Genomic DNA, 21732 nt, shown 5'->3' with positions numbered 1-21732 from the left:
ATTCTTTTTTTAAAAAACATCATCACATAGCTTAATACTTATTTTGCAGAACCAAACTCAAAGCATGTCTACTCATTGCCACCAGTAATGAAAATAGAGTTGCATTTAATAAGCAGTACTATGTACTGGAACAACTCCTATCTTGTATGTAATAAAACATTGACCTTTCTTAACATCATCAGTGTGAAGGGTTCATTCCCGTTGCTCATGCATAATGTGACAAGACCAAACTAAGAAAAGCGAATGAAGCTAGCTGAAATTACTAATGCTGGTACTGTGCCATCAAATGGGAACTGGACCTGTTCGGAATTCTTGTTGGCTGCACGCACTTGATTTACGTGCACTGAGCCACCCGCTGGCTGCACTTTTGAGTTACCTGCACTTCTCCCTCCACCCCTTGCTCAGAACTTCTACCCTTCCACCTCCCTGCACTTGCGCGATCTGAATATCACAGGGCCTATTAACATCATTGTTTTGTCCTCCCTCAGTTTCCCCCTCCTTGTCTTGTCGCAACTAGAAACACTTATAAATGCCATATCATGTGTTATCATCATATCATGTTGAGACTCCATCAGTAATCAGTCCCTGTCAGTATCAGCAACCCTACCTTTGGCTCTCCAGTGGTTTTGGACTGCAACTCCCATCACCCAAAGGCCATTTAGACAATGGTGAGGGATTATGGGAGCCATTGTCAAAAATATCTGGGAATACAGATGTAGGAGTGGGCTTCACTTCCTCTGGGAATAGTATGTATATGCACCTCACTGTGCATTATTCTAAATAGCACATATGATCTGCTACTGTTCCCATCCCCCACACTCACTGGGCCTGGGATGGAACATTTTTTTGTTAGCTAATAGCTAATATACATGGCATGAAGAATTTCTGAAAAATCGGCATGTTTTATCAGTGGCAGTTGGGCACCAATCTAAGACTGCAGGCCCTCGTGAGTCCGTACTGTGTATTACTACTGTATGAATGTCATGTGGAAATCAAAAGCAGTCAGAGCACACATCCGCAAACCTAGTCACTGGGGAGCGGAGCTGTCTCGCAGTCTCCTAGGTTACACCCAACTAGTACCAACCAGGCTCTCTGTGCAATTATTTGCCCAGCCCAGGATGAGGATCACAAGACTGCCTGCACTGTAATGCATCCCAGTACATAACTCCCTGAATGCCAGCCCATACCTTGCAAAGACAACCTCTTATTGACTGGCATCAAATCCGGCTTCCACCACCCACGAGTGACTCCATAATCGAACGAACGTTACGCTACTTGTGCAAATCGCCCCGAAACAGGAGGCTATTCTAACAACATGCTGCTTGAGTGCCCCACAGGTGCTGAACCAGTGAAACAGCACTTGTAAGGACTGTGATGCAGGTGGGCACTTCAATAACACATTCAAGAGTGCCACAGTGCTTGCGCCAAAACAATATTGTGCTGCAATTTGAGCGTCGGAATGCCGCATATTTTAGAGTGTGCCGTGTAAGAAGGGCTGACTGAGCTGTGAAGTGAGTGCAGTAGTGCTGCACATATAGGAGTCCCCCATATGCACTCTCGACAAGTGTTATGCTGCAATATAGGCACTGCAATGGCGCATACAGAGGAGTGCCCTATAAGTATCTTGCCTGGCGTAGTTTAGCAGCGTATAGGGTGCAGAACCAAAATGTCATGGTTTTCATCCACGTTGTAACGGGACGTGAGCCCGGCCTTGTGCCCAGGGCTCGTGCAATGTCACAGAGTGCGCCACCATGTGAACACTTCAATAAAGGGTCGAGCGGCTTCCCGCTCAGCATGCATTTGCCACCAGACTCCTACCTCCTCACATTACTTCACCAGCACCATACTGTGGGTAGAGAGCGCTTGCCCTGCAGAGCCCTTCAGCAGCAGGGTCCGGACACCCCGAGCCCCACAGCAATCCCTTGGGAAAGACAGATAAGGTGTAAAGGTGTAGAGGAAAAACAACCTAGTACTCCCACATTATGCACACTGGAGGTATAAGGGTACATTGTTTATAAATGCTGAGAAAAAGAAATGCTACACCGGTACAGATTGATTTATAGTAAACCTGAGGCCATCACTCTGTGGCACCACTACAGAAGTAATAAAGTGGAGATGGATGGAACAGATGTTCACAGTCTTGTCATATTCACATTCGGAAGTATCGTGGGTGGGGAAAGAGGGTAAGAGTCAAGCAGGCACAGGCCCAAAACAAGACTGTGTGCCGGGGGACCCAAGAGACCCATATTGCATATTTATAAATAAAACCAAATGAATACTCACACACAGTACACCAGCTTATTATCTCTGTGTAGTTTGGTTGCAAATAAAGTAATTGCCTCTCTCTTAGTAATTACAGGGCGCCTGCAAGCCCCTTACATTGCAGGTGGAGGCACAATTTACAATGGTAAATTACCTCCGCTCTGCTCCACTCAGATAACATATTTCATCTCTGGGGATGTTGTGTTCCCTCCTCCATTAGCAGAAGGTTAGTGCCCTGAAGCCCCCCCACCCCTGGCATGGAAGTCCTTTGTATCAGCAGCAACCTTTAAACACATGTCCTGCACTATCCCCCATTCAGACCTCTATACGAGGCCTCCTGTAGACCCATTGCAATACGCCTCTACAAGGCCCCATATGAACACTCTGCATTACACCCTTATCTCCCTCTACAAACGCTGATCAATCCACTCTCTCTCTCTATACTCCTCCCGTAGGGAAACGTACTGAGTAACACGGGTTAAACATGACAGTAGTAGAGGCATTTGTGGCTGGCTGCATCTGGCATGGCATGTCTTACCTCGGGTCCAGTGTGTGTGTCCAGTTAGAAGAACTTCGGTCTCCAGTCGAGTCTTACTCTGAGCCTGGGTCAGCTCTCAGGACAGGTGGTCAGTCTGCTGCTGCTGTGTTGTGTTGTCAGTCCGTGACCCACTGACCGTGACTGGGCTGCCTGCTGCCGGTGTCACTGTGGCCAAGCCCAAAATCATCATGCCCAGGGTTTGGAGGAGGCCCAACTCTATCCTCTCTCTCAGAGAGTCATGTCACTGCGGCGACGCTGAGTCTGCGTGTGCGGCCTGAGCTGTACCCCCATTCCCAGGGCCCTGCCCAGCCCCCTAGGCACAAGTAACAAGTTGCTTTCAACTTTACAAAGGAGGGCAACACATTTGTTGCTGCTACTTCCTGCAAAGTTGAAAGCAACATGTTTTGATAAGGTGCCGGGAGGCACTTCAGAGCGAGCTGGGGGCGGCCCGGGCCCGAGGCGAGCACTCAGCACCAGTGTAGTGGCTGCACGGCCGCCACGGCGGCGCGGCCCTCTGAGCTGAGGGCGGGCTGAGCAGCAGCTCTGAGCCTCTAAGTAATCATGCACATAATGCATGATGAATGCAGATGCATTAATGCATGCATGCAAATGATTTATCAAAGCAAGGTAACACGTGTTACCTTGCTTTGATGAATAATTATGCAATGCTGTACAGGCACAGCGTGACAGCCCTGCCCGCCCCCCTGTTGCAGAGTGCGCCATGGTGCTTCCTCTGACAGCTGTGAGGCAGCCGCCAGAGGCGAGGCGACTCGCAGAAACAGCAGGGAGAGGCCCAGGGCCCTGCTCTGAGCTCTCGCTGACTCGCTCAGAGTATTTAATAATTATATTAATAAAAAATTTAAAAAAAAAGAAAAAAACGCCCCAGGGCTCAAAAAAACGGCCCAGGTCCGGCTGAAAAAACCAGCCCAGGTCCTCAGATCGTATCGGCCAGTGGCCGCCAGTCCGAGCCTGCGCACCGGCGCCTACTTCTTCCCTCTTCCGAAGACGAACGTAATCAGCTGTTCCCCTTCGGACTCAGCTGTCTTCTTCGTTTCACAGCAGCGATTTCCCCGCTCATGTAAGCGACAACTTCTCGCAACGGCGCAACTTTGTAACTATTTCAGCCCGAAGCCATCAGCCTCTTTATTTCAAGTCTCCTCCTCAATACGCCCAAGCATAACCGTCTTTTTCTCCCTCCTCTGCGCGAGCCACCGTCTCCTAGGTAACCAAAACATGACAGCCAAAAGCCATTAGAGGAAAGTCCATACAGGGTTCATACAGGCAGGACTTCCTGGTTTATGCCTTCATTAGATATTATGATACATGTGAGCCTACCAGGTCTAAACACACCGTCACACATGCCATTTTTGACATTCTTTCTCCGGCGGTGCCTTGCCTTTGGACAAGGGGACCCCTGCCCTCTTCCTTGTCGTGGTAACCACAAGGGAATCTGTGGTGGCATGACCCCTAATATAGAGGGGGTTAGAAGGTGATGGGCGAAAAAGTTTTCCACCCGAGGGTTCACAGTCCTGGTTTGAGAGGGTGTTAATAAGGAAGGGGCAATGTGCCACTTGATGGAATTAAGTAAAGGGATAGCCTGGCTGGCAGGAGGCTTCTCCTTTAATATGTCCTCCACAAAATCTGAATCTAACACTGCCTCTTGCGTGGCTATCTGGAAGTGTTCTGCTGCCTTTTTCAGAATGGCGTTAAATGCCATCTGGTCATCTACAGGTGATGCCTGACGCAGAGGAGGGGACGAAGGGGGGTCCATACATATGATATCAGGGTCCGGGGTATGGATAGGGGCCAGCCAAGACGGGACATCCACCTGCTGGTCATCCCCCCAATCCTGGGTCTGATCAGTGGTATCCACAAAGGGATCATCCTCCTGCAAATAAGGGTCAAGAGACTCTTCTTGATCTGCAAGGTCAAAGACCTCCTCATGAAGAAGGCTAGATGACTTCTGAAATTTGGTACTGCAGGAAAAAGGTGGTCTTCACTAGACCTTTTAGGGGTGAACCTCTCAGAGAAGTCCACAAATTTGGCCAACCTGTCCATACACCCTTCAAATAGTTTTCTGGTCCATGGAGATGAGCCAGAGGGGTCCAGAGGGGGAAAGGCTCCTCCTGTGGATTTTCCAGCCTAGAGCACCGAGATTTGTCAAGGAGGGTCCTAGATAAGGTCTGGGTACTTTCAGAATAACCCTCCCGCTCTTCTGGGCGTTTAGACGCGTCTTTCGATGTATCTGTAGACCGGTCTCTTTGTTTACTGTCCGCCTTAACGATCTTAGCGAGACTCTTGCTGATGTTCACCGTTACCGGGAGGGGTTTAGGCTGTTTAGACGGTTGCGCTATAGACTTCAATGCAACCGGGGCTTTATGCGTCGGTGTGCACTTAAGAGGCGTCTCAACAGCCATATGAGTATTGGTGCTGGCGCCCTTACTCATAGACTGCTCAGACGGATGCCGCTGACGCGGTTGCAGGGAGAGGTGATGATCACGCGAATCGGTGGGTGCCGTCGAGGAACTCGACGTACCCGTTGGCACCTTGGTCCGCTTTGACTGATCTGTCGAGGCGGTACCGGGGGGTTGTGTTTGGTCCTATGGGTATCGTGTGCGTCCATTTCACTGCAGTGTACCTTCCCCATAGCAGGACAATCGTTGTGCCTGGTGGGGCCGGTGACTGACATCGCGGAGTGCTGTGAGGTCAATGGCACCCAAATCAGAGCCATGGCCGTCGCTTAGCTCCTCATCACCTTCGGCAGCTGTGGCGGCAGGGGAGCTACCCTCGGCATGCAACATGGCGTAGGCCGCCCACCGATTCACTCAATGCTCCTTGATCATCTTAGGACGCAGGAGTTAGCAGTACTTACAGGACGCCTCGTCATGGTTGAAGGGAAGACAATTATTGCACCGCAGGTGCTCGTCTTTCCAGGGCTATTTTCCCTTACAGGAAGGGCAACATTTAAATGGTGTCCTGTCCATAGCTCAGGTGTGTGAAATCGACAGCAAAATCAAAAAGGCAAAGAGAGGGGAGAAGGAAAGACATTCTTGAAAATAGAAACTCCCCAGTCCCCACTCTCCCTACTTCATAGGCTGGCCAGAAGGCCTGGCTACAAGGTCGGCAGCGCCGACCGGAGCACCAGCTGCCGAAGTCAGTTCTTTGCTGTCTTCGGCGGAAGTTTAGCAAGTAATCGTCGAAGAGGGGACGAATAATAAATAAACGACCAGAGGTCGGGAGATAACAATTTAGCAAGAAGTAGGAGCTCTGCATAAGGCGGCCAGCTAGCTGGCCAGAACTGAGGGACCTCGACACCTGAGGGATTTTGGGTACACTACACGTCACGTTAGGGATAGTGTTACAGGCACGCCCATGCGGACGTCCCCTTTCAATCCTCGAAAGACAAGATGCAATACTCCGAGGTTACCACTAGATGTCGGACTATATACCTATATGCACAGAATGTGAATCTAAGCAGATTAACAAGCATCAGAAATTAGGCTTCTTCCATTCTAAATATTGTAAATATATTTTTTTCCAAAAATGATTGTAGTTTTGTACACAGTTTAAATATATTTCAAATAAACTTAATGATGATTGTCATACTCCACTCAATACAAATCGATTGAAGATGGGTTTAATTAGTGTTAATCAACCTTTAAGAATTGATTTGTTGCATCGTTTGGAATTTGTGAATTTAAGGTCCCAGTGAGATCACCCTTGTTAGTTGGACAGTTCACCATGCTGTCCTCATATCCTCTTATTATTGATTGGATTGAAAATATAGACAATTGAACTCACCCTTGACTTTTGGAATTTTTGAGGCCATCTGTGACACCAGACAAGGTTTACACACTGCTGAGATATGGTGCATCAGCTTCAAGGTTAGTTAAATGTATCATTACAGAGATTAGTAAAGCAAGAACAGCAACAGTGCAAGGACACACCCTCGTCTGATGCCCTCATGGGCAGGAAAACACCTGACGGTTTCTCTCCTCTCCCAACTGCATACCCAAACTGTAGCAACATTCTATTAAGATAGTTGAAACCTTGACCTGCACATTTTCTCCAGTAGGTCTTGGGAAATGGCATCAAGTGCAGAACAATAAAAACAAAGTATAAAGCCGGCCTCCTTAAAAATTCTTTTCTGAATGTTTAAGTATAATCTAAAAATTTGAAATCCCACCTGAAGACCAGACAAATATCATATTTAGCAACCCAACTTTCCAGTCAGTTCAGAAGAATTTTATCATAAATGTTGGCCATGAGGCCGATCAGTGAAATGAGCCGATATCGGAGGGGACCATTTGATCACAATTTTAACATACCATAATCATTTCAGCTCCTCACCAACTCTTTGGTAATTCTGATCTCGCATTCATGCCATGGAATATTTTTCCCCAAGAATCTGTGCCCAAATAATAGGTTTGGTTTAAAACAAATCCACTAGTAAATTGTCAAGAACATGCACCTTGCCTGTGTTGGCTAACAGCAGAATAATCTCCATAGAGACACATATCAGTGCATCACTTTCAATAATAGGGGTTACCACTCATGTTGGGAACAACCTCGTCTCCAGGGGTATTTTAAATATATGCATGTTAGTATCAAGGGCAATGTGCTCAACTGCATCTCCCTCCCATGGCTATCCACCCACGTCTTGAGTATTTCATAACAACTGCATATACAGCAGTTTTTATGATTTCCTTTATTCTTAAACTTATCATAGGGCCTGCACTATCTGCAATGCTATCTTCCTAAATACTCTCCTTCTAGAGCCCTCCACTCAGCCACCTCCAACTCTTTGCGTAGAAGCTGTTTTTCCAAGCAGAGATTTGGGGGTAGATCTTTAGCCTCTGCAGCTGCCTCCCTCTGGAACAGCCTCCCTGCCTTTCTCCGCTGGAGCTCCTTAAGTTCCGGAAACTCAAGACCTTCCTCCTCTCTCTCTCCCTTGCTAACCTGGTCTCTCTTTCTCTCCATCTTCACTCCTACATCTCTCCCCTAGCTCTGTTCAGCTTGCTGACTGGTCACCTGGCTCACCCAGGTTCCCCTGCCAGTCTTTGCACTTGCCTCCGGGACTCTGCACTATGATCAGCACTTCTGCACTTTCAGCATCCGCTCCATGAGAGGGGTTATCCCTCCGCACTTAACCAAGTGCCCTAGTGGACTGGGATGCACTTGTTCCCCCTATCCCCTCCATTGCACTTCCATCTGTACCCTTGCATGACCTGAATTTATTAGGGCTAGGGAGTTCTGTCTTGTCCCCCCCCTTGTTACCCTCCCTTATCTGTTTGCGCATGTTACACTTTCATGCACTTGCAATAGAAGAAATGCTGTCAGGCCTAGTATGCAAGTTATTTTTTTATTAGATCATTCGGAAACTTCAAGGTCTAAGGAGGACTACTGTATTCCCTTGTTCTCTTCCCACCTTGACGCGCTTTAAATCACTTCACTTGCGTAGAAGAGCTGTACAAATAAACAATTACAATATAGTCCATACATAACCCCACTCCTGCCAAAGTTTGCCCGACTCTTCTTTGGTGCCCATTTCCCACAATATACGTCCCTCTAGAAGCTTTTTCTTGGCTTGGCTATATGCTTTATCAAATCTTGATTTGGTTTCAAAATCATGTGTTTTCAATGACCCATCAATTTTTGTCAGAAATGGACGGACGATACTTAATACATTGTCACAGATTTGTTGAATGGGACCAAATCGTAGAACAAAGTTTGCAGGACTTGACCAACAAATCCACTGTATGTTTCACACAAACATTACTGGGATTATTATATGGTTGGTGTATTTTCCCAAAAAAGGAGCCAGAGAAAGAATTAGGGTCATGGTCACTTTCAACACGGAAAATACTAAAATGAGCAACCAGCTTGCAACATACATAAAAATAATCTACATGGATATTTCTAGCATCTACTCTAAGGGTAGTACAAGCATCCTACCATTGCAAAGTTGATCAAACTATATAATGGAAATCAGTTTAATGTAGAAAAACATTTGTTTACTGGTGAGCGGTTTTAGGTATCTCTGTTATCTTTGTCCCTTTATAATCATACTAGCGGTACCACCCGGCATTGCATGGATCTTAAGCTGACATGAATGTGGGGGTCTGCTATAGCCTTGTGTGTGTTTTGTGTCCCAACTTACTATCTTTAAAAAAATCACAAAATCGGCAATCTACCGAAATCGCCTATACTGACAGCACAGGGCTGGACGCCGCTCCAGCCCTGTGCAGGGCGAATGGGTGGGGTTGGTCAGATTTCACTATCGCCAGTACACCCCAGACTGGTATGCTGCCCTTGTGCCAAAGCATCAGCCCACCAACTGTTGTGGGGCTGGAGCCAATAATCGTAAAATAGACAACCTCCCAAAATCGCCCATACTAATAGCACAGAGTCGGACCCAGCCCTGTGCTGTGCGAATGGGTGGGGTTGGTTAAATTTCACTATCGCCAGTACCCCCTTCCCCTTGGGTCAAAGCTTCAGCCCACAAACTGTTATGTGGCTCGGAGCCAACCAAGAAGATACAAACTTTGCCAACTATGTATATCTATATTATGGGAGCTAGGGTTTCAATTGGATTACTGAAATCACCAGTTACTATTAAATACACTGTCCCTTTTAATCGGTACAATATGAATTGTTTTTAATCGGTACAATATGAATTGTGTATAAGCCAGAGTTCGAGTCTAACATACAAATTAATACTAATCTGGGACAATCAGGAAATTACATTTTTTATTTCAGAATGTCTCCTGTATTTATCCCTAACTCAATAACCAAGAAGCAATGAAAGCCATGTTGTGTGTTCCCCACTAGGTCGGCACCGCATATACGTAACTGCCAGACTATATTTTTGCAGAGCTTGGACTGGGAAGGCAACAGCCTGGTCATGTAGAGACAATACTGTCAATCAAGTGTTACTAGATCAGCTGATGGGACAAACCCACCAAGTGGATGAGGAATGCTATTCATGTCAAAGCACACCCTCTTCTGTGGGAGTACATACTCATAGGGTCATTGACCAACATGGCACCCTGTAGGCATGAGGACCCATGTGAGTTTCTTTCATCCAAAATACGGACCGCTTATAAGGTGTCTTCTCGTAAATACTGATATGCATCATTTTACATGCCTCATCCACTGTGTGCATTTTGTAAGGGTGTCGAAGGAGATTGACACAAAGGTGGCACGATTTTGTTTATAGATTTAAGAAAAGGGAAAAAAGGTCATTGCAACCCCGAATGTCTAAGAGGGGTTTCCCTGCCTCAACACGAATAGTAAAAGGGTCTGTAAGGATGTCCGTCAAAGAATAGACCACCATCCTGTGTCAAAACCTACTTCTATCCCTCACACTATAAAACTTAAGAGTAAACTAATACAATGGTCCTTATTTAAGGGGAGTTGCTCCTTTCACCTGTTTTGCATTGTTGCTTAACAAAACTGTTCCTTCAAACACACCATGGGGAATTACCCCCTACCCCTGATTTGCAAGTTTCAAACCAGTCTTTACACAATGTTTTCTCCAGGAGAATGGCTCCCTTCTTCTGGTGTGATTCTGTACAAGATTCAATAGAACAAGGAGGAATGACTCACTTTCCCTGGTATGTTTTGATACAATGCACAACAAGGCCAGGGGGAATGACTCCCTTCCTCAGCATCACCAATTTGACTTCCATTTCAGGACTTGGCCTGTTTTTGACACACAAAGCCAGCGGGGATGACTCCCTTTCAATTAACTTGCATTTACACATTTACACTCAACCTTTATGTCCCTACCTGATCCCGCGAAACACTGGTTAACTTTTCTGGCTTCGGGCGCTACGCTGTTTCTTCCTTGGGCCTTGCTTTGTTCAAGAGCATTGCACGGGTCTTCCTCATCTCTGCGGCTGTTGCTCCAGGCTCTTCGTTGCCTCTCACTGGGCTGACTATGTAGTTGCTATTGCAGGACTGCGCAGTCCACCTTCTTAAGGTAGCTCCACTGCTTCTCAGTCTCCAGCCACATTCCAGACCAGCTCCAGACCACGAAGCAAAGGATTTTCGCTGCCAGCTTCTTGCCTCCAGCGGATGATTGCTTAAAGATTCCCCCGAGCTTTCTCCACTCTACCTTTGATTATGCCGGGCTGGACTGTCTCCCATGCTGCTTTCCTTCTCGGCAAGCCCGCAGCCAGTCCTTCATCTGTTTTTACTGTGTTTTGGTGATAACTCCCCCATGGAGCGCTAGAACGTTTTATCTTGTTCCCAGAGTCACTCTTCATAGTTCATTGGAGCCACTTTTTCTCAGTACTTGCATTGTCTTGACCTTTGCTTTTCGGACGATCTTCGTCTCAGTTGATTAAACTGACATGATGTTACATTTTTCACCTTAGATGATCTTCGTCCCAGTAGGTGAAACTGACCTGACATTACAATAGCACATGGTTGTGTCGACAGAAGGGGTGTGTAAAAGTGTGCTAGAGGTTTCAGGTAGGTTGGGGTATTGTACCGTCTATCACCCAGGTGGCTATAATTATCCCCAGTAGGGGAGTCGCGCCTTATGTGGCCTAAACTCCCTAGCCTCATGAGAAGGGGCTGCCCACTGGGGAAAAGTGACGACACCTATTGAATCGTCATAATTTCATAGGAAATACACTTTTTTGCATTTCCTCTAGCTAGCCAGTGTACGCCACCATACAAATTAATTTACGTAGGTCTTCAGTTTTAATAGGGGAGGATTCACTAGCTAGCAGTGATTAATAATAGACTTTTACAGTCTTCCTTCCGATATTAAGTATTTTAGATTGTGTGCTGAAGGTGTTTTGTACATTGGACCAAGGTGATGCCAAAGTAGTGGTATTTCTACATGATTGCCTAGAACCAATAGCCCCTTTAAACATACTACCCATTTGCTGATCTTGCGGAAATAAATGATTGACTTGATAATATGATATGGCAGTTATAACGTACCTGAGAGAGCTCTGTCCTTCTCATATTATACATTGGCATTGATAGAATAGCGCATTTGCACTGTAAGCCTTAGGTATATATGATTCTCATGATGCCTTGTGTTTTTTTTTATAATACCTGATGTTTTGAGGAATTACACAATGAACATTTTGGTATTTTGTTATGTCTATTTTGTTAATAAAATTAGAAGATATGATGGTTTTCTTGTTTTCCTGACCTGGTCCGCCTTCCTACCAACCAGTAGAAGTCTAGTATATAAAAACATTTTTGTTTCCGTGAGACATAATCCCCTCTTGTATTTCTTATTTATAATGCGCCTGTACACAAGTGTTTCTAGGCGCGACAAGACAAGGAGGGGAAACAGAGGAGGACAAAACAACGACCTTACTAGGCCTTGTGTCATTCCGATCGCGCAAGCGCAGGGAATGGGAGAAGTCCAGAGGGGCTGGAGGGGAGGCGATGTAGAAGTGCAAGTAATCCAAAGTGCAGCCAATGGGTAGCTCAGTGCAGGTAATCAGAAGGTGCAGCCAACAGGTGGCTCATAAGGGCAGAGAGGGGACTGTAGGGTCACATATACAGACTGCAAGTGCTGGGGGAGCCAAGAGGCAGTGCAAGGTGCAACCGTACAGGCAGGGAACTCGGCCCAAGTTCAGAAGGCGTTCCGGTGACCAGTGCGTGGAACAGATGGGTCATCAGCAGGGGAGAGGAAGAGAGAAAGCAGAAGCGAATGAGTTGCTTTTGAAACCCGAGATGGTTCTGCTTAAGTTTGAGAGAGGCAAGTAGGCTGTTCCAGAGGGATGCCCCCAGATTTGCACCCAACTCTCTGTTTTGGAAAAGCGACTGACCCTCAGAGAGTTGGAGTTGGATGAGCAGACAGCTCCAGATGGGAGATACTTAGGACGAGAGAGTTGGAGGTAGTGCGATCCCAGGCAGCAGAAAGCTTTGTGGACAATGCAAAGGGTCTTAAACTTGACCCTTGCCGCCACTGGGAGCCAATAAAGAGATTTCAGAGCTGGAGAGATACGATCCCTGGGCTTGAGGCCAAGGACATGTCTTGCAGTCCTGTTCTGGATAAATTGTAGAGGACAAGAGAGTAAAGGCAGGAAGATTTAGAAAGGGACTGTTGCAGTAGACTAGCCTTGAGAGGACCAGAGCTCTGGGGACAGTGAGCTTCTGGGGGAAAGTGAGGAAAGGAGGAATACCTCTGAGGAGGTGCAGCTGTTAGTTTGACTTCTTAGAGACGTCGGAGATGTAAGGAGAGAAGGAGATGGTGGAGCCGAAGACGACCCAATGTTCTTAGCCTCACAGGTATGAGCAGGAAGAGCACCCAGTGTGGGCAGCCAGAGAGAGGAAAGGAGGGAGCTGGTTTTCCGATGAGGAGGGCCTCAATCTTACTGGAATTAAGGCAGAGTCATTGGCGGCACACCACTCCTGAACTGAAGACAGTCAGGAATGAGAAAAGGAGTAGAGGCGGCGAAGGGGAGCCTGAAAGAGAGCTGGGTGTCATCCACATAACACAAAGTTGGAGCAGAGAGCAGCGATGGAGTGGGCAAGAGGTGCCAGGGTTTGGTCGAACAGCCAGTGGGAGGGGTTAGACCACTGGGGAACACCACAGGTAGAGAGAGAGATAGAAGAGAGGAAGGACCCCAGTTGGTCCCGAGAGGGTCGGTCACTAAGAAAGGAGGCCAGCCAGGGTCTGATCAGTGATACCCAGTTTATCACGGAGGCGCTTGAGCAGGATGGCATGGTTGACCGTGTCGAAAGCAGAAGAAGATTAGAATCACAGAAAGCAGGTCTTCACACGGATGTGAACTTGAACATATAATTAGAATTGTTCTTTTATAACACTTAATACCAGTTTCTAAGCCTGGGATTCAAACCTGTGTTGCTATGCATTGTCTTGCTTCAAAGACAAACGTGTTGCCCTTAGCTATCCTCCCGGCCTCCTTCATCCCTCCCCCTTTTGCAGAATCACACTTGCCCAATTTGTGCAGGAGAATTGAAATTTGCCCAATTTAGCTGTTTCCCTCAATAACTGACCCGCTATTTTTACAGATATTCTTTTGGGACTTTCAGGAGAAAGTCTTGTGTTTGCATTGGATTTTCATATTTGATTAAGAATGATTTTATAATAAAATACTATACAAACTTCAATAATGTAATCTCATGAGCGATCTAATAATCAAATGAATCAAATTAAATGTATAAAAACATTAGTATGAAGTCATATTATTCTCAACAAAAAAAAGGACAAAAGTGCAAATGCAGGTGAAAGTAGCTGCATGGACCGGGTATGTATACTTACACTTATTAAAGGTATTGTACCTTCTTGACTGGGCCCATGTTGTACTGTTACCTTCTGAAAATAATCTGAAATCCTGCTTCCCATGGCAGATTATGTGACACCCTTCATACCCACATGTCCAAATTGATATAATTCTCCTTCTTCAGGCCCTTTGCCATGGTTTTACTCTATGCTAACATTGTGAGACTGCAAGGCATAAACTGGCGATAAAATTAATATTCTGCTATACATTTAAGCCTGTATCAGAGTTCTCAATTTGTATTGTGCTTTAAGACATTGCTGAGAAAGCGGTTGTATTACAAAGCACTACACACTATGTGTGCAATGAATTAAAAACAAGACTTACTATTGAAGTTGGGGAATCCTGTCCTCCTATCTCCAACATTGATCTCATCGTATGCCTATCTTCATAAAAGCTAATGCGCATCGGGAAGCATCCATTTTAAAGGATTTTGGTTTTGCTGCTGTAGGCTGCAAGAAGTTGAATAGCCCACTTTTGTTCTAGCCAAGCTGGTCTAACTGCAATAACGGCCCTTCGCTGCTCTTCACGTCCAGACCACGTATGTAAACGGGCGGGCCTGCTCCAACATTAGACACTGTGTTATAGCTCGACACTAATAATTACACTTAGCAGCAAAAAGTACTGCATGCAAGTGCTACTGTATTCGCAAATGCATTTTTTAAATGTTACACATTGACAGTGCTGTGCAGGTACATCTTGTAGGCAATTGAATCTAAAGTAATTGTGTCACTATTCAATGTCACATTCTTCACATTCATAGCATGTAGACACATACTTATGTATGCCATTTCATAACTTGTCTAAGTTAAACGCATTGGCTGATTGCATTTATCCATTTTAAAAGTAACCTCCTGGGAATTTATTACAGAATGGTCTGTTTTCAGGATTTGATCAGTAGAGCTCTCAGCACTTACATGTTCTAAATCGAAAGATGCTGGAAAAAAAGTACAACAGACAAGAGTAATGAATTCATAAAAAGGAAAACAACCATTCCAAATGGCACAGATACGTCGGATAAAACCAACATATCAACCTTTTGCACAAACATAGTTGGCAAAAATAATAGGCCTGGACGCTGACTGGAGGGAGAAAGAATCCTCAGATCAGAAGATATTGTTGCAGAAAGTATTTTTGGTCGGTTTAGCCAAAATAGGCAGATTAGTAATAGGTGACATACCAGTACATTAACAAAAATGTCTAGGCCTACTGTCAAACCAGAAGAAGGAAATCCTTCTTATATCAACAAATTACTATTCTCGAACTCAAAGGACTTGGAACAAGGATAAGGTTAGTGTAAGAAAGAGGTTCTGGAGCAAATGCTAGGCACTTTGCATGGCTAGAGTAGGAATTCAAACCACATCTTTAACATTCTTAGCTATCCGAAACTACTTATGAGTGCAGTAAAGTGTTCTTAGTCTGATGACACTTTCAGGTATCAGAATAAGTGCCAGCTGATGTATAATCAATGTACTGAAAATCAGAGAAGTGAAAATTACTGATGGATTTGAATTGCCGAGCCACATATTGCATGTGGCTCATTGACCATTCTTGAAATGTTATGAAGCAGAGCTGTGTTTAAACTCAACATACAAATATGTTGCAGTCATTCACCAGAAATTAAAGCACACATTTATCAGGCAAAGAGTGACTGCAAACTGGGTGTGCATAAATGTTTAAACCCGACAAATTTAAAAATGAAACGCTTAGTATGCTAAGAGGAAAAGAAAAAAAACTTGCAATAGCACAAGGTGAGCAAACCTAAAAAAGCTAGGTTAACTGAAGCATTAATGACATATCAGATAACATTTCTACAGGCTTTGTAGGTATAGATGCCACATCTAAAAATACAATCCTATGGTGTCTTTTTTGATTCTGTACGGGGCAGAAATAAATTAATTTTAATTGACATTTATGAAAGCGACCAGGTGGAAGGAAGGAGTGGTAGGTTTAGCGCGAGGGGGGCATATAGAGGAGGGTGGGTGCGGTATATGGGAAGAAAGGTACCAAAGGGGTAAAAGGTTGGACTGGCACTGGAATAGCCAGGGGAGAGACAGTAGGGCAGGGAAGCATTGGGAGGGATTTGAGTGGATTGTTCCCTCACTAACAGAAATGGTAAGGATGCAGACAAGCACAGGGGCACTGTGGGGAGGTACCCCTGAGAGCAAGGTCTATTGTGGCAAATTGGAAAACTGGACCCACATACACACTGTGGCATCGCGCAGGCTGTTTTATTTTTCTACAGTGGCACAGGGTCTAAAGAAGAGTATTCCAATGTCACGGTTAATAAAAATTAGCAATTGGCCTCATCATTATGACCTAAACCCACTGTTCTGCTTACACTGCTTAAAAGATTACTAATGCACTTCATAGTAACAGATTCTCCCTGGAGCACGATACATGCAGATCTATAACAGATGTCCAGAAAATGTTAATATGAGGGAATATTATTTTGATAACTGGTAATTAGCACACAATTTTCTATAAGTTTGAAAACTGAATGTTCCTTATACAGAAGCCACCTACTTTCTGGAAAATACAAAGATTTGGGAATGTTCTTGAAATATCCAATTTTATGAGTTCCAAACTTGCTTCTCTGTCTGCTGCAGATAATCCAGAATCTAGACATAAAAACATAATTCATTATTGCAAGTCTGAGGATACCTCAAAACCAAACAACTTCCAAAAGTAGTCAAACGCACTTATTAAAAACACAATTCTGAGATTGGGCAATAGGAAGCAATATCAATGTCTATTGAATCCCATGTTGGATTCCTCACAAATGTAATCACTAATGCAACCTAACAGTGTTTAATATATCGACATCTGTAGGATGATGAGCTAAGCTGGACTTACTTAATTTTAAACCTGTGCTTGCAGTTTGCACATGAAGCAAGCAGTTAATACGCTGAGCTGACCTTATCTTCAGTTTAAAACAAACACTCAAATTGCAAAACCACATATTGCTCACTGGGTGCAGTGAATATTTTTAATGAGAACATTTTATGATCCCTTTTAAATAAAAACAGGAATTCGAACCACCTAATATAAACGTATTAAATAACTTCCAAATGAAGTTAAATTCTATTGCATGGCTAACATTCTTTTTAAATAAGGATTGCATTGTTCTTAAGTAATCTTTTACAGGAATTAGTGAGTACTGCAACATACATGTAGAAAACTGCACAATTGAGAAACATTGCAATAATTTTTTGGGTGTATGCACAAAACAGTATTTAGTTTCAACTCGCAGTAGATGAACTATGCAAGGTATATAGTAGCAGCATTACAAGTGTCACTTGAGTCTAATGAGAATATATCCATGATGGAAAGTTTTCCATACCCTCTTCATCAGGACAATTAAGCATTTAAGGCATTACAGTACCAGAGAAACATTAAATTCAGATGGTAGACACAGATGTCTTGATTAAGATCACCAACCACAGATCTGGTTGATGCATCAAATAAGAAACAAAAACATTTATTTTAACAAGAGTTGGCAGAGTGTATGGGCAAATGGTGTTTTATGGAGCGCCTAGATAACAATGTGGTTATCTTCAGTTTTAACCTATAAGCATATCTGAACACCAGCTATAACTTGGAGATCGCCATTAGCAATGGTTACATTTTCCCTATCCTTGGTAATAGCACATGATCGGCTAAACATGCCATTCTTATCTGCTATCCTTGGCAACTGGCAGTTCTAAACAGTTGCTTTTTATTCTTTTTTCGATTGCATCTTCACTTTTAGTAGTCACAGAAATTTGTACAAGGAGGAGGCCAACCGAGTAATATCGAAACTGAGCGAGAGAGGATATCAAGATAAAAGTCGCAGAAAACCTGCTAAGAGAGCATGCAATAACATCAGGCAAGCACATTTGGAACCAACCCAGACATGACGAAGATGGCACCATTTAAAAAAAAGAACCGATATACAAATACTAATACGTCATATAAAATCATGAATGTCATAAAAAGTGGAAGATTCCAAGCACAGGGAAGGCCGGTTTTGAGAGTCCCACCTTTGTTTACAAAATTATGAAGATTAAAGAGAGTGATTGGGAACAATCTTTGAAGTACTACTATAAAAAAATCCTACTTTACACCAATTATGGGGTTTAACTGAAATGGCAGGGCATTACCCATGCTGTAATTGTGTAATGTGCGCGCTAACATTAAAAGAGGAAGTGGATTTGAGACTATGGTACAAATGGAAACTCAGTAACTTAACCAATTGTAATTCCAAATGGTTTATATACATGATCGTATGCCCATGTGGGTTTAGGTACATAGAAAAAAAGGAGACAAAGGTTAAGTGCAGAATGACTGAGCACAAGTGCTGCCTTGAAAAGTGATGGAAGCACCCATGATCAAACATTTAGTGGAAAAGGAACATAAGCCAGAAACAAATCCAATGGGCAGTGCTGCAGCAAATACAGGGAACAGATGCCAAACGAAATAAAGAGAGACTAACATTGTTGGAGCATAAAAGGATTTTCCGTACACAAAGTGACCAGATTAGTTTAAATGATAAGTTGTAATGGCAAACTGAGGAGATTAACAGTGTAATGCACCCATTACACATAGAAGACATTACATTAAGAGAATACTTTCTAGGTCACTTATAATTGCTAACAATCCCGGATCAATGTTAGGCAGAAACCTGTGCAGTTCCCTTAGGGACCACTGCAAAAGATTTAAGACTACAGGTGTTTGGCAGTAAACCCAGTTGGTAGCAGTCTGTACCACACAGATTCACTTGGTAGCTGTGGCTGAGCCGTCAGACTTCCCTCAAGAGAGTTAGGCAGTATACAGAGCATACAAAATAGGTACAGAAATACAGTAGCACAAGCAAACACTGACCAGAGCTTGGGTGTAAAAGTATATACTTATTTATTTAATACACTCTTATAAAACACACTAGCACTAAATTGGTAAAATAAGTTCAAAACACAATCACTATTATCATATGTACATCCCTGATTACTTGTTGGACAAGTCTTAGTTAACACCACTTATTTCCAGACAGAGGTGAGCGCTTAACGTTCGATGGCACTCCAACAAGTTAAATAAAAAGGGAGGGAAAAGCAGAATTATGGAAGCATACACTAAACACTTTTTAAAGAAGCACAACAAGTTTAGGAAGGCACAGTCTACTGGTGAGCAAGGAAGTTTAGGCGCCAGGCCCACTTTCAAGGGAGCCGGGTGGAAGATGCCCAAGATCAGACAGTTACACAGAGTCTTCGAAGTTTATGGAGGTAGTTCAAAAAAGGTTTAGTTCAGTGCAGAAAAGTTAGCTAAGGTGTCCCAGGCTAACCCAGGTTCGAGAGACGAGGATTTAATACACCCCGTTCAAACGGTTGCAAGGGAAGCCAGGCGGAACACAGTACCTTAAAGGGAGAGGATCCTCCAGCGGGGGCAGTTGTTCCTGGCAGCGGGTGCAAGTCGCAGCGTCGTCCAGAGGAAGAGAAGATCTCGTCGTGGAGAAGGATGAAGGTCGTTGCACTGCCAGGGAAGAAACCAGCCGCAGAGTTCTCCGGTACGGGGTGCTTGGCACAGGCAAGGCGACCACGAGATGCTCCAGGAAGGCGAAAAGAAGGTAGACTGGTTATCCCCACCAGTCGAAGGAAGAAGACTCTCCGGGCTGGAGATCTCCTCTGTCGTTGGGAAAAGTAGTGAGACGGTTCAGCAGGGCTCCACCAGTAGTGTTGTCGTTGCAGGCCGGCTCAGCTTCTCCCTCCTCGGATTCCTAGGTCCTGTGGCGACTTCTGAAGTTCCAGTCCCCAAAGCCCTGCTTTTATGCAGCACACCCCCATTCACTCAGCCTAGCTGTCAATCAAACATGCTAAGTGGTGAGCCTTGGGCCAATCACACCAGAGTGCGACTTGAGTTACCAAGGTAACTCAGTCCAGGGTGCCTAAACCCCCTCCTACACCCCCTGTGGTACCCAGACAGAGTGGCACCACTTTTGGAGGCTTCTGTGGAGAAGCCCGCCAAAAAGTGGGACAAAGGGCTCGACTTGGGTTGGAGTCACAGAAGCGAACACAAACGCCATTTTAGAATCGAGTTCTGGCAAAAACTACCAACTGGCGAATTAATATTAAATAAATAAACCGGCCGTATGTTCGAGGCTATAAGAATTAAATAATTAAAGTTGGTAGCCTCGAACAATGGGAAAATCCCATAGAGATATATTCGCGGTCGAATATAAAAAGTAGTATCCACTGCCACCAGCCAAAACTCGATCAGGGGGGACGGAGATGTGCCCCCTCGAACAACAGACCCCGGGGCAATCAAATTGCCCCGACCAGCACGTCCACAATATGATGGTTTGTACTGGTTTCTGTTCATAATTTGGGACTAGTAAAGCCAATGGTGACTTTACATGCCTGGGAGACAGTAGTCAGTCCCAGGGTATGGAGTCTATGGTGGGGTGTCACTATGACACCCCTGTGTCACTGCACGGAGGGTGCTGTGTAACACACATAGTAAAAACACATGAGACCCTATGGAGTAAAGGACCCCATAGCCCATAAAACACATTAACAGTCAAAGGAACACCATAAATCATGTCCAAGAGTGGGAGAAAAAAGAGTCTCACTCTTGGCAGGAGAAAAAAACAAACTCCAGAAATCCAGCAAAGCTGCTGGGGGACTCACTAGGTTAGGAAATTCAGCCTAAAGAGAGAATTCTCCCTAACAATCAATAATGTAAAGCATGTAATGCATTTAGAAGAGATTATGTATAAGAGTCTTCAATTAAGTATGTTACATCAATGTCACTACGAATTGCTAATATTTCTAGACTACACCTGTCCCTCTCATTGAAAATGCGAGAAATTAGGTGCGACTTTGCTGGAATACATTTAGTTGAGGGGTAAATTCTACCCAAAGGGTGACTATTGAAAGTTACTGCCTGTAGTAAAATTACAATTCCCACAAAGCAAGTGAGTCCCATAAAGATTAGGAAGTGAGATCACTAAGGAGGCAACCGACAGGGCAAAAAAAGGAGAATGCCAAAATAAGGCAGGTTTCTTCGAGTCAACAGACAGAGTGAGAGCGGAGTCTCCTAAATGACATACTGCAGCAAGACCAGTAAAAGAAATGGATGAAATAGCCATTAGATAGTTTAGCATGTGAGCAATTGTAGATGATTACACACCCTGCTCTTACACCCAACAGGAATAAAGATGTAGGAGTCTGAACATTTCCCCAAGTTAAAAATATGGGAAAGAGAAGAGGACACAGGTATTTCATCAACTGTGGTGACCTGAAGTTTGCCAAAAGTGTTCGTATTTGAGAAGGGAGGTTAGTAAAATCGCCTTGTCTTGTACTGAAATTAATCGGAAAAACTAAAATCAAATATTACTGCTCAGAGAGTCGCAAGACACAGAGTATTGCACTGAGCGCTTTACACAGAATGTCATTACAAATAAGGGTGTTATCCTATTATACAGATTACGTAATAGTTAGGGAATTTGATTAAATGTATTCTCCAATCATAATATGACGCAGTGTTGTGTATCCTTGCAGATCAAAGGAGGAGGAAATATGTAGGAAAAGAAAACAAATGGAGAAATGCACTTCCTGAATTAGAAGCTAAGAAGAGAAGAATATCTGTGCACTAGCAACGCGAAAGGCAAACATGTAC

At 44.3% G+C, this 21732-nt stretch overlaps 1 protein-coding gene across 4 annotated transcripts in view; it reads right to left on the bottom strand.

Moving 5' to 3' along the window:
* TBC1D14 (TBC1 domain family member 14) overlaps positions 1 to 21732 on the bottom strand; it is a 1472366-nt gene that overhangs the window by 338191 nt on the left and 1112443 nt on the right. For all 4 annotated transcript variants that reach the window (XM_069632000.1, XM_069631998.1, XM_069632001.1 and 1 more), the window contains one exon: positions 16609 to 16703. In XM_069632000.1, the coding sequence (XP_069488101.1) occupies positions 16609 to 16703 (95 nt within the window). The remainder of the gene's footprint in view (positions 1 to 16608; positions 16704 to 21732) is intronic.

Source organism: Ambystoma mexicanum, chromosome 6q, assembly GCF_040938575.1.
Source record: "Ambystoma mexicanum isolate Mex_15411 chromosome 6q, UKY_AmexF1_1, whole genome shotgun sequence".
Classification (NCBI taxonomy): Eukaryota; Metazoa; Chordata; class Amphibia; order Caudata; family Ambystomatidae; genus Ambystoma; species Ambystoma mexicanum.
The sequence above is the reverse complement of the archived record's forward strand: the minus strand, read 5'-3'. Positions and strand labels throughout refer to the sequence as shown.